The following is a 14,202-nucleotide window of genomic DNA, read 5'->3' on the forward strand; positions in this document are numbered from 1 at the left end:
TTTAAAGTCTTACAGTATTTTCTACTTATAGGTATTTGAAATCACATTTTATTATAAACACTTTATTTAAAATTGTTTTTATATTTTATCTGTCCTTACAAGTATTAAATTGTACTCTTTTATAGGAACACTGTATGATGAAACATTAAATAAACAAATGATGTTCACAGTATATCTGTTAAGATCCAAAAAATAAAAATAAAAATCTAACCAACTATTAGGTTAGGTTTGATGTGAGTGACTAATGATTGCAACTTTCTGCCCCCGCCCCCAATAGTATATAATACACCCCAGACATTGAAGAATAATGGGGGAGGGGGAGGGGGAGGGGGGAGAAAAAGACAAAATTGAAACAGAAGCAATATGATCTCTTTTGAAACAATAGCTAGCCACTGGTAACAAAAGAAAACCTTTGGCCTGGATCCTAAGAACCACTCTTCCTGAGAGGCTTGGGCACACCAGAGAAATGTTTAAAACTCCCTTAGTTTAAAAAGAAGTGTTCCATGTGGCATTAAAATACAAAGACAAAATTCCCAAGATCTCTTGGGCTCATTGAACTAGTTGCATTGTTCCTTGGCTCACAATTATTATTATACCAAGAAGGCACAGGAGAACTAGTGAAATATCACTCCTTACTACACTCAATAGATTTAAACTGGGATGAGGTGACACAGTTTAATTTTCTGCACATATCTTTATCAAGTATGAGAATGTATTTTATTTATTTATCAATTTATTTTCATCAAATATTTATTGAATGTCCATAATTACCAAAACGAGCCGAAATCAAGGGAGAAAATATTGGAGCCTGCTTCATGACTGGAGGTAGGACAACAGGCAAAGGCTGGCCTTGTAGTTTTAGTTTGATGAGTTTCATAGCTATGGAAAATTCCTGCTTATCCATTTTCCCATCCTTGTTCAGATCGGAAAGAGCCCTTTAAAAACAAAAATGTATGCACAGCAAGTGAGTGTGTATCTTGTATATACTCAGTACAACCATGAGTATTAACTTTCACCATTGCTGATTACTGATGTCTGAACTTAATACTTCTCCTACAGAGCGCCCATTGCAGAGAGAGAGATTTTGGAAGGCCCAGGAGCTAATTTTCTTGCTCTAGACATTGTGGGTATCACATAGTTGTCAAAAAAAGGTCAAAAAGATGGGGGAGGGAGGATAGCAAACCAGAAATGGCTGGAAATTTACTTTTGGTTTTGAAATGGAGATGGATGGGGCTGTGACTTGTTCAAAAAATGAAGTACTTCTTTTCGAGGCCTCCAGGAGAGATAATACAGACTTTTTTAAAAAAAAGCATTCCAGGTGTGTCAGGGGCCACAATCCAGCCAGATTCTGCCCCAAATAGGACCAGAAAAAATCCGCTCCTACTGGAAAAAAGCTGCCCCTTTGTCTTTTCGCCACCTCTAGGGCAAGTGGCATCCAAACACCACGCCCTTGAGTCGCCCAGAAGTCGGCTGGCGTGTAATTACTGGCACAACTTCCGGGTGACTTGGGGACATCTAACCCCCTCCCCCCCAAAGCCAACTAGAAGCTGACTTTACCTGGCCATCTGTTTCAGCCCATAGTTTTATGTCACCCCTGACCCTTTCCTTACGGTTGCTTATACACCAGAAGGGTGGTGTATTGGAAGCTCTTGTTTTATTAATATGAAGTTAAATTTGACCCCAGAAAGGATTTTAAGAATTTTGGTATTCAAATAACTAAATTCTATTATTTTGTTCACCTATACTCTGGACAAATATTAAAAAATGACTGTGTATAGCACTACACTGCACAATATGAAGCACTACATGTATAATGGTTTTATGTATAATCCTAGTGACACTTAACTTCTCTGCAGACATTGCCACTTTATACACAGGACAGGATTTGGATTGTGATTGTGCTGCCCATACATGAGAGCAACACAACAAGTCTTCAGATTTACACATGAGCCAAGATGGGTAAATTTGTAAACCCTGGTTTTGTGGTGTAAAGTTGATAGTGCCTTAATGCATTTCACACATGTCCTTATGCACACCTAAGTCCAAAGCACAAACAGCAGGTGGATATGAGAGAGGGGATGGGCCCACATGATCCCAGTAAAATCCTATGTAAGGTGGGCATACATTTTTCAGATATTTAGTTCTACGGACTCCCCATCAGATTGTAAGAAATGGAATCCTGCCTCTGCAGATTCTCAGATCAAACCAAACCACACACTGCATTTGATTTTTTTTGTTATTTTACCTCATGAGTCAATCACTGTGTATCATCACACACACAGACAGACACCTCCCTCTGCCCTGCTGAACCAAATCCAATTCAATCATGCATTAAGGGGCAGAGCAGACTGTGTGTTGCCCAACCCATGCCATAGAGCTTATCCTGTTATAAAACAGAAATCACCACCTGCTTCAGTCACAGAAGAGAACACACCAGAAAATTTTTTACTCCATGTTCTTGCCAACTATATCTGTGATAAAGATAGAACAAAGGGTAGGGCAGCCTCATCTTATTTGATCATATAAGAGATGCTGCTCCAGAAACTGTCCTCAGGCCATTCAGAGTTTTAAATCACATGATCCTTATGATTTTTTCTTTAAAAACGGCCCTGCCACTGATTAGACTAGCAGTCTTTAAAGACTAGGCCTTCCCAAAGGTACTTCCCTACATGCAGAACTCCTTCCTATGGAAAATACATTTAGCCCATTTTAAAAAATCATCTTTCAAACTGGTATCTAAAACTGTTTTATTTGTTCAGCTTTTAAGCAAACATGCTATGTCAGATCTTGTTGTTATTTATATTTTTGCTCTTTTCAATTGTTTAGAATTGTTTTACAGGGTTTCTAGTGCTGGTTATAATTTTTAAGAGTGTTGTTTTAGCTTTATCATCTTAATTAATTGATTTAAGCCATATTTTATTTTATTTTTTGACTATTTATGTATGCCACACTGGAAGAGGTTTGGCCTGGAAAGTCACACAGAAATGCAGAAAGTAAAATAAATAAATTTGGCTCCAGCAGTCCCTACAGACTTTTTCCATTGCACAGGCCTGGTTTTAAGAGGTATGGGGTGAAATCAGAACATGGGAGATAATCCTTAATTTATTTAGTGATGGTCTTAAATCCTAAAGTAGCATAATCTTTTGAATCCCAAGATCATCTGATTACTTTCAGTGGAACTCAAGTAATTTCTAACTTAATTCAAAATGAACTATAGGACGTTCACCTAGGAAAGGGTGATTAAAAGAATGGTGCTGGAGGGAACCAGCTGCTATGAACATTGAATTTAGAAGTGTGCTTGTGCACTCTCTCAAACAGAGAAAGTAGTCATTTTTATCTTCAAGTGATAAGTCTACTTTGGATCCCAGTAGGATCAGTTCAGAGGAAGGGCCCTGGATTTCTACAAAATCCCAGAAATGATACAAAGGAATCAGGAACAGTGCAAAGCATCTCCCCCAACCCTTGCCTCTAAGCCCAATTCTTTCTTCTGTCTTCAGAGTGAAAACAGCAGTGGAGCTAGTGGGAGACCCAGAACTGCTGGGGTGCCAGTTCAGTAGCTAAGAAGGTCTACTGACAGGAGGAGAGATTTATTAGAAAGAAAGAGTCTGCCCAGGAAGATAGAAAAAACTCAAGTTATGAGCAATGAACCAGCAAAGAATCTGGAAGGAGAGAACACAGTAGCATAGATAAAGCTACCAGTCTCCACATAACATTTGCCTGGATAACTGTTCCTTGAATTAATAGGAAGGTTGAGCTTATAAGCATCTTTTAAAAATTTAGTATTATTGGCTGCATTACTATCTGTTACACTGATATTATCAGTTTTGGAAAATGGATATCAAAGGAAGGAAAAAACACACCTCAAAAGAAGTAATCTAAAGTGCAGTGTGCCAAACACAGGTGGTATACCAAATTTCTAGAGAGGGTGTTGAAGTTCTATGCAGTCAACTGCATTGAATGTCTATCTGGAAGGCAATGTACACCACTTTTCTACACACAGTTTTTAGGAATATCTGTTACAAATGAATCTCAAACCACAACTGTTACAGTAACATAGTGATACCTCAAGAGAAAATGAAGACGTTGTGGGGAAGAAAACAGCATTTTCTGTGAATGTTTGGATAAAGGTACAAGGTCATGCTTCCAAGACAGAGAATGTGTGTGTGTGCAGGGGTGCATTTTCACACACACGCATAGCTCCAAGACCACCAGAAACTTCGCATGGACACTAAAGGGACCTTTAGGAAATGCAAGTTATTTTGTTTTTCAAAAGGAACTGTGAAGCGTAGTTAATTAATATCTGTTTATAGCTTGCAGTACTCTCTTTATCCTCTATTTTTTTTAAGAACAAAGCCACAGGCAGGCCTGGGATACCTGAAAAAGACTGGTGGAGGATGGGAAGCAGACAGAACAAAGAGAGAGAATGTGCTAGTGTACATGCAAGGAGGAATTAAAAGATTTCTAATTCAAAACAAAGCTGATATTTCTGCTATTTCTGATGTAAAAATAATCTTTTTACATACTGTGTCAGTTGGCAGACTTGGACAAGAACCAGAGAACGTAATGGAGAATATGTCGATAAATGATGAGCCAATTCAGGTGTTCTCTTACAGAGTTAGACAGAAGTAAGCACTGCGGAATATAGTTTATAAGAATTACATTGCCAATTTCACAACATGAGTTATCTACATATCTTCATATCTTTACCATATTTCAGCCAGGACAGCAGATGGTAAACCTGATTGTAGAAAAAAAGTACGAGCTTGATCACCTGTATGGGAAAAAAATGGGGGAGGAAACAGAGAGAGGTATTATAATACTGTACAATACAATAGGATCAGTTAGTGATTCTCCCTCTCCCTCAAGGCCACAATCAAAAATTGGAACATGTTTATACGTCTCTTTCCTTCTTTGAGGAAGCAAAGTATTATCAGAGTTTTCCATGGTATATGCAGTTAGATACTTGCTATGGGAGACACGGATGCTTCCAGAACTAGCTGGCATCCTGTTGATGTTGAGGTTGGAATTCCTTCTGCCTCTACACAACAACCCTATAGCCACCCTGTAGAACTTACCATAAAGTTGTAGCACGTATTTCTGGTTATTCCATGCCTGGTAAATAGGGAACAGGATCAGAAGCACAACTGCCTATGTCCCTGTGTCCAGATCCAAAATAACTGAATTGTTCAATAACATCTCTGGAGGACCTTCGTGGGCCCTCAGAGGATGGTTACTTTTCTGACCTTACCCCTACTCTCCACCAAAAGCGTGAAATATTTATGAAGGAACAACTGCAGCCCAGTGAATAGCCAGCTGTGACACAGCTCGGCATGTGGAATTACTATGCTATGTAGAGCCATACAGGGCACAGGCTCCTTTGGCCCAAGTGATATTCAAAAGGAACTGTGCAGCTATTCTGTTTTGAACAGGGATTTTTTTGGGAGGGTGGTGGTGGTGGTCTGGAAAGTACTTGCAGAAAGTAGTGGCAAAACGAGGAAGCAGCACAAATGAAAAACAAAGATATCTGGATCCCTCCCACTTGCCCATAAGGACTCCTACAGTGGGAAGATCTTGTTCACTGAGACAAGATCCTCTCCCTCCATCTGTTTTCCCCAAGAAAGTAATGGTGTGGAGTAACTGAGGGAGAGTGCAAGTTCTCTTTCCTAGTTCTGCTCTTTTTCCTTGACATGCCTACAGACTGCAGTGGTTTGTAGGTCTCCAAGTATGGTCCCCATATACAGACTGTTTTTCATGGATAACAGTCTATTACATTATTTCAAACAAAATATTTACAGAAATGTGCACATGTGACAATAAACAATTGCTACTTATATGCAGAAATTCCTACTATGTATTATATAATGCACAAAACAGAAATATTCCTTTGTTTGAAAATATTTCAAATGCACAAAAGTAAAATTGTAGTCATCAATGGCAGTCAACTTTCATCAAGCCTCATCCTCCCCCCATTCCTATCATCCCAGAGGCCCCAATAAGAAAAGAGCAGTAGAAAAAGTAGCTGGCTGGGTGCCACTGTATGGAGCAGCTGCTGATCCTCCCCACCCATCTTTCCATCTCTAAAGCAGGTGAGGATAGCATAGGGAGGGGTGTCCTCATTTAGCCAGATCTAAGCTTTCCTGATATCTTGGCCACACAACCTGCTCACCTTCCCCAGGTGGAACAGTAGGGAAAGTGGACTTGCTGTCTTCAACCTTCGCTACCACAGCACTCAAGAGGAGAGCACTGGTGAGTAAGCAACAGAACGAAATGACTGCTTCTTACAGAAGCAGCTACCTAAGCCCACTTATACATGTGCACTTTGCAGCATGTGTACTGTGGTGGGGAGCTTGGCAGAACAAATAATAACTGCTACAACATCTGGGGGCAGGAAGACACAGTGTGTGTGTGTGTGTGTGTGTGTGTGTGTGTAAGAAGGATGCAAGCACATAGAGCAGCACCACAGTGCCCAATCTTCCACATGTCAATCATGTGTACAATCTGCCACCTCTTTTCTCGCTATCTTAGCAACAAAGTAAATAGAATTGGGTTAATTGGGGAGGGGACAAAGAGAATGGAAGATCCAAATGGCATGTTGCCAAGGGTTCCTGCTCATAACCTGGAACCAGCCCTACTACTTGTGCCAATCTCCCTTGTATATCATATTCAACTTAAATCAGATGACAGTATCATGCAATTGTTTGTAGAGGTATTCCCCAATCTACATGCTCTTCCTGAATAGTTGAAGACAGTTTATAAAATAGTAAAAAATGTCATCATGATCAAATTAAAAAACAGCTAAAAACATATAGCTGTTTCAGAGCAGGCAGAATCTTTAAATATGAAGTGCTTTGAAAAGAGAGTGTTTTTAAATGGAGGAGTCTTAGAATTTCAAATCATTCCTTTTCTGCTGTAAGTGAGATTGCAAGCTACTAGTGATGTATTTTTTATGCTCATCCTGCTCCATTCAGCTTACACTAGTGAACGAGATTTAGTTGTGTATACAAAGAAGATAAAGGTTCAATATACACAAATGGCAAGCATTAAACTATTTCTCTCCAACCATTTTGTACCACTCATGCTGTAGTATAGGACCTCTTTATTTTAGCAATATTAAGGTCTAGCTATGTGTTTATTAATTATCCAGGAGGCATTAAGTAATGGACGAGGCAGTGCTAGAGAGATATTATGCACCGAATGCATCTCAGGACGTAGATTTAAGTTTACAAAAGCTCATGCTGCCAACTTCTTTCTTTAGTTAGTCTCAAAGATGCTATAAGATCTCCCTGCATACTGATTCTACAGACTAATATGACTATATCTTTGAGTTATTCCTGCAGTTCATCGTGCTTTTCAAATATTTGCTGTAATCCAGGATTTTAGACTTTTGGGGATGGGTGAGAATTATTAGCCTAGGTGGATGTAAATTCCACATATCTCCTGTCATTTCCTTCCAGTAGACCTCAATGGCCATCTAAATCTGTAGAAGTGCAAACTTATTTCCTCCAATCAAGTGGGCTCCTCATACAATTTCTTCTCTCTTCTCAGAGAATACCTTATTTCAAAATCAAAAGTGGACTGATTTTTTGGTAATCTTTGTGCCCACCAAAGTTTCAGGAACAGTGCTCCAAGAATGATGGAGCTGCCCACTTCTGGTCTAAAAAAAAAAAGATAAGAAAATGGTCTAAGATTTGGGAAAAAAAATTGCCCAAAGTGGAGATCATAACCCAAGTAATGAGTAAATGGTAACAAGTACCTAGGGTTGAGGAACTTTAAAAACAGCATGGAGATTACATATGATCCTGGGACTTCACTTTGCTTACCCTGTTTTATAAGCTATTTTCTAAAAAGTAATAAAAATGAACTAAAATTAAGTAACAGAAAAAGTTACTCAACATGCTACTCTTTCAAACTGCTACAAAGGAAAACAAGAAGTTGTTTCAATAATGAAGTAATGGCTCTTTTAAAAAAAATAACTTTTTAAGCCGACAAACTTTTTGTCGTGAGGTCCTCTAGAATTGCTACCTGTCCGTTAACAAAATGAGAGCTCCCATAGGGAGTTCCATGTTCATAGCCTTTTAATCATGGAGCAACTGCTACACAATTTAGCCTATGTTTTGATAAAGATTAATAAAGCAATTTAGTAACTGAATGAAATGGCTCTGCCTAAAAATTATTTTAAGGGTGAATTGTGAATACACAGGTGAATTGTCACTTCCTCGGTGCCCTATGTTTTGCCCAATAGTATGGGTGGAAACTAGCATGATATAAAAACACAGAGTTGTCTCTCTGCAGCCTGCAAATACTACACCAGTGATGGCAAACCTATGGCACGCGTGCCAGAGGTGGCACTCAGAGCCCTCTCTGTTGGCACACATGCTGTCGCTCTAGCACAGTGTTTGCCAGAGTTTATTACTAGAAAGCCAGAGGGGCATGGCACTTTGCAATAAATAATTGGGATCTGGGTTGCAGTTTGGGCACTCGGTCTATAAAAGGTTCACCATCACTGTACTACACCATTTTATTTTATATAAGGGACCTGATTACTCTACTTGAGATGTCCAGGGAGCCCTCCAGTCAACCCCTGCCTTTGAGGCCGCAGCACTCCTGGTCATTTGTTTACATCTGTCTCCAGCTTCGCATTCCTCTCCAGCCTCACAAATGTACATCTTGTAGCACAAAATGTTTTGGATTTTGGACCATTTTAGATTTTGGAATTTCAGATAAAGGAGACTCAGCTGGACATGTGCAGCAAAGTCTGGAAGCACCCCTTGATAGTACTTCCAGCAATATGTTATGGCAAATGTGAGCAAAAGCCAAACTTGTGAACAAAATCCAAAATTAAAGGCCACTCACTGCAGGAGCACACACCAACCTGTAACGTAACCCCCAATTGGTTTAAGGCTGTCAAACTGCTTGTCATATTTCATTCTTTCTTCAGAAGTGATAGCCCACATATTTGGACCTCCTGAAAGACAAAACAGTTTAATCATATGAATGGTCAGTTGGGTAGGAAAAGGTTAAAATCAAAATGTGCATGTCTGGCCCTAAATCCTGAACACTGCCCAACCCCAACCCCCATTTTATTTAAAGCTAAATTTTTCATGCTGATAATGCTGAAAACACATGACACCTAAGTAGTCTAAAGGAACCAGATTCTACCTGACCTTGGTAGCTAAGCAGGGTCAAGCTTGATTACTCGTCTGATGGAAGACTGCCAATGAATACCAGGTGCTATAGGCTGTAGTTCAGAGGAAGGAACTGGCAAAACCATCTCTGAGGATTCTTTGCTAAAGAAAGCACTTTCTTTCTTTATTTATTTATTTATTTATTTATTTATGGTATTTATACCCTGCCCTTTAGCCCTAAAGGCTATCAGAGTGGCTTACAATTATTATTTTAATTGGACAGTTCCCTGCCCTCAGGCTTACAATCTAAAAGACATGACACAAAAGGAGAAGGAAATGGTGGTGGGAAAGGGGATGAGGTCCAGTGGTTCTTATCCCCCTCTGAGGCCTGGACCAAGGCAGATGGAGTGGAGGGAGGGGGTCTTCTTCTTCAGGCAAGGCCTGATGGAGGGACGGCGCTCTTTCTTCGGCTAGCCCTGATGGAGCTGGGCCTGCCTGTTCACTCCCTCACAGGCCGAAGGATGACAGCTATCATGGAGGGAGGGCTCTCTTTCTTCAGGCTAGCCCTGGTGGAGCTGGGCCTGCCTGTTCACTCCCTCACAGGCCGAAGGATGACAGCTATGTGGACAAGATCCTTAGAAGCGTAAGGAATACAACCTGCTCTCTCGATCCCTGTCCCTCATGGCTGGTGGCTCAGGGGTGTGTCGGTGTAACCATCTTGTTACACCAAATTATTAATACATCACTCAGGGATGGGCAATTTCCAATCAGCTTGAAATTGGCCGTAGTGAAACTGCTGATCAAAAAGCCCTCCCATGACCCCCTGATGCATAGTAATTATCGGCCCGTTTTGCTATTGCCATTTTTGAGAAAGGTGATCGAGAGGGCGGTTGCACTCCAGCTTCAATCGATCTTGGATGATACTGATTATCTAGACACATTTCAAACTGGGTTCTGGGCGGGCTATGGAGTTGAGACTGCCATGGTCGCCTTGGTCGATGATCTCCGTCTGGGCATGAACAGGGGTAGCGTGTCCCTGTTAGTGCTCTTGGACATCTCAGCGGCTTTCGATACCATCGACCATGGTATCCTTCTGGAACGCCTGAGAGAGTTAGGAATTGGGGGCACTGCGCTCCAGTGGTTCCATTCCTACCTCTCGGGCAGGTTCCAGATGGTGCAGCTGGGAGACTGTCACTCCGATAAGAGGGCACTTACATCTGGTGTCCTTCAAGGAGCCATTCTGTCTCCCATGCTATTTAACATTTACATGAAACCGCTGGTAGAGATCATCCGGAGACATGGGGCGCGGTGTTATCAGTACGCTGATGACACACAAATATATTTCTCTGTGTCTCTGACTGATGCAGTGACCAGGGATGGCATCTCTCCTCTTGATGCTTGTCTGGACTCGGTAATGGGCTGGATGAGGGAAAACAGACTCAGACTGAATCCAGAGAAAACGGAAGTACTTGTGATAGGTTCCCCAGGTCCAGGTTTGGAGATTTGTCCACCTGTCCTAGACGGGGTCACGCTTCCCCTGAAGGACTCTGTTCGCAGTCTGGGGGTGCTCCTGGACTTGTCGCTTCACCTTACATCTCAGGTGGATGCGACGGTCAGGAGTACCTGTTATCAGCTTCAGTTGATACGCCAGCTGCGACCCTACCTGGGCCGGGGGGACCTTGAAACAGTGGTACACGCTCTGGTAACCTCTCGTTTGGATTTCTGCAATGCGCTTTACATGGGGCAACCCTTGTACCAAACCCGGAAGCTTCAACTGGTCCAGAATATGGCAGCAAGGCTGGTCTCTGGATCTTCCAGGGCCAGCCATATAACACCGGTACTTAAAGATCTACACTGGCTGCCTATTTGCTTCCGGGCACAATACAAGGTGTTGGTTATCACCTATAAAGCCCTAAATGGCTTGGGCCCAGGGTACTTAGAGGACCGCCTCTCTCCATATAATCTGCCCCGCACTCTCAGATCGGGTGATAAACATCTCCTAAGAGTTCCAGATGCTAGACGAGCCATCACTATACAAAGGGCCTTTTCCAGCTCGGCCCCTAAGCTCTGGAACTCGATCCCCGACGAGCTCCGCTCGACCCTCTCCCTAGCCCAATTTAAAAAAGGGCTGAAAACGTATCTTTTCAAACAGGCATACCCCCAATAGCCATGTTGTAATCCCTCTCCCCCTCACCGTTGTTACAATTGCTGCTAGCTTGGAATTGTTATTGTTGTTGTTTTATATAATGTTTTATATAATGTAATTGTAAATTTCTGACAATGTTTTTATTGTAAATTGTATGTTGTTGGATTGCAAAATCCACCATTTTAACCCGCCTTGATCTCTGGAAAGGCGGGCTAGAAATAAAGCTATTATTATTATTATTATTATTATCATCATCATCATCATCATCATCATGGAGGGAGGGCGCTCCTTCTTCAGGCTAGCCCTGGTGGAGCTGGGCTTGCCTGGTCACTCCCTCACAGGCCGAAGGATGACAGCTATCATGGAGGGAGGGCTCTCTTTCTTCAGGCTAGTCCTGGTGGAGCTGGGCCTACCTGTTCACTCCCTTGCAGGACAAAGGATGACAGTTATCATGGAGGGAGAGTGCTCTTTCTTTGGCTAGCCCTGATGGAGCTGGGCCTACCTATTCACTCCCTCACAGGCTTTGAAATTCATGGGGTTGCCTTAAGTTGACAAGTGACTTGAAGGCACACACACTTACAATGCTGAACATCCATCCAAACTGATAGGAAAAAAAGTGGCAGTTTGGGCTCCCTTGCTCTCAGCTACCCCTGACTCTCCAGAAAAAGAAAAAAAAGCTGTTTCTAGACTGAATTGAAGAAGGATGTGACAATCCTTCCAATAGTCCCAGGAGTAGAAGTATGGCACACATGGAGGGTTGATTGTCCCCAGCATCCTCACAGTTGCCCACCTCTGCTCTAGAAGGACCATTTCAAATGGACAGCAAGAGATAAATAAGGGGGAAGAAGCATACTTCATATTGTTAACAATAAAAAAGATCTCTTAGTCCTAAAGGTGTCGCAAAATCCTTTGTGGCTTTGAATTTTAGGCAAGATTAAGATGTCCTACACATTTCTAGAGAACTCAAAAGTTTGAACACCTCTGGAGGCATTTTTGTTGGTCATGATAAAGTTATTGCCCATCTGCCCATTTTGAAGTTTTAATAGAATAGAATAGAACAGAACAGAATAGAATATTATGGTCATAGACCAGCACAATTTAATTCATTTTTAGTAATGAACCTATATTAACATGAAAATACAAATGAAATGAGCAGTGTGAAGAAGCAGAGTACATGTTTTCCATGCATACATTCTTGTGGTCAATTCTCACCACCTCTAATTGAAAGAATTTCAGACATGTGCTAATGAGCATTACTGGCAGAAGTGGGCTACATGGGATTTATCTCACTGAAGATCCAGTGATGGCTGGTGCATCCATGGAGAATCTGCAGATTGCCTATTCCCATTATCGTCAATGGCAGCATGTGCACGCAACCATGCTGACGCAACCACATGCACATCAGTGTCCATTGATGGTAATGGGACTTGAGGTCCTGCATTTTGGGGATCTATGGGGAAGGAGTGGAGCCAAACCCCCACTGAAAGGGTAAATGGAAACAAGAAAGCAGTCTTCAAATTCATGAATTCAAAATTTATGAGAACCGCTCAGCAGACCATATTTTTCTGTTCCACCTGCAATCCATCACACAAAAAAGCAAACTGATCCAAATAGCTCCAAAATCACAAGTGCAAAAAGAGACAGAAAAGTAGAAGGAAACCACAAAACCCGGTAAGAGCACTTCCATATCCCCCAGTTTCTGGTTTCAGTTACTTTCTGGTTGCAGCTATTGCTGCTTCCTTCCCTCTGGTTTTTCTCTCAAGGCTACAACAACCACAGGAAGAAAACTCACCAAGTACACTACCTGGCTAAAGGCAACTGAAGGGCCATCCATTCTAAATTCTAAAACTGGAAGGCAAATTATTAGACTCAGATATGGAAATCCACTGAAGACTGTCTGCCTTCTGCTTCCACAGAGAAATGCCACTGGAGTGAAAGGAGGAGGCAGAGGAGACAACAGAATGACCCAGCAAAGCCATTGCCAGCATTAATGGTTCCTGGGAGGAGATATCAGACCAGTATTTCACAACCTCTGGGGAGGGGAGGGAGGATAGCCTTTGTTGGCAGTTCCTTTATTTTACCTCTTATTAAAAAATAATCTCTGAGTAGATCATAGGCCATTGGGCCTTTACACAGATAAACAATTACCTTTGTAAATACCAAAAGCAAAGTATCATTCCATGGTATTTTAATCTCCCAAAGTGTTATTTTAAAGTATTTTAATTCACTGTCAAATAAAGAGAACAGGTTATGTGTGTTTTACAATTGATAAGGCTTCAGTACACTACAACATAACATTGGAGGTTACAGGTGTGTGTGGAAAGAATCTGCCTCAACTCTTTGATTTACTTGAAGGGGAAAACCCTACACTTTCTACTTGTTTGGCATAGGAAACGCAACCGTGTAGTTTGCCATCGGTTCACTTGCCCAGTTCTTTAATGGGAATAGTATTTGCCCAGCTCATTTGCAGGAAGGCAAATTTTTCTATCAGCTGATAAGCATTTTGATATTTATTTTGAATTTGTTATTGATACACCTTAATAGTAAAGATCTGCAATGTTAAAACAATGTCATTTATTTTAAGAATTTAAAAGCATATTTTATTCTTGACACTTACTGGACTAATATATTAGGTTCTAGGGCTATTCTCCCTGTGAGTATTCAGTTTTCCTTTTATAACCAAAAATAAAATGGGATGATAAAATAGTAGGAAAATATCAAAGCTGATTTCCAAATTAATAATGTCTTCAGTGAGTATTGTGATAACCAGCAGCCATCAAATGGGTAAAAGAACTTGGCAGGTATGCTTTAAAAATTATTTATGATTATTATTATTACAGTATTTTGAAATTCATCATCTGGTGGAACAAACAGAAACACTTTCAGGCTGCAGTCCTAAATACAATGTACTTCCTCGACGGCAGTGGGCTT

General features: G+C 41.1%; 1 protein-coding gene across 5 annotated transcripts in view; it reads right to left on the reverse strand.

The window, feature by feature from the left end:
* LOC149313418 (intersectin-2-like) overlaps positions 1-14,202 on the reverse strand; it is a 116,012-nt gene that overhangs the window by 88,366 nt on the left and 13,444 nt on the right. For all 5 annotated transcript variants that reach the window (XM_089519079.1, XM_089519078.1, XM_089519075.1 and 2 more), the window contains 3 exons: positions 8,873-8,965; positions 4,708-4,771; positions 772-935 (listed from right to left, as the gene is read on the reverse strand). In XM_089519079.1, the coding sequence (XP_089375205.1) occupies positions 772-935; positions 4,708-4,771; positions 8,873-8,965 (321 nt within the window). The remainder of the gene's footprint in view (positions 1-771; positions 936-4,707; positions 4,772-8,872; positions 8,966-14,202) is intronic.

The sequence above is a fragment of the Sceloporus occidentalis genome, unplaced genomic scaffold, assembly GCF_023333645.1.
Source record: "Sceloporus occidentalis isolate IW3139 unplaced genomic scaffold, rSceOcc1.0.p SCAF_4, whole genome shotgun sequence".
NCBI lineage: Eukaryota > Metazoa > Chordata > Lepidosauria > Squamata > Phrynosomatidae > Sceloporus > Sceloporus occidentalis.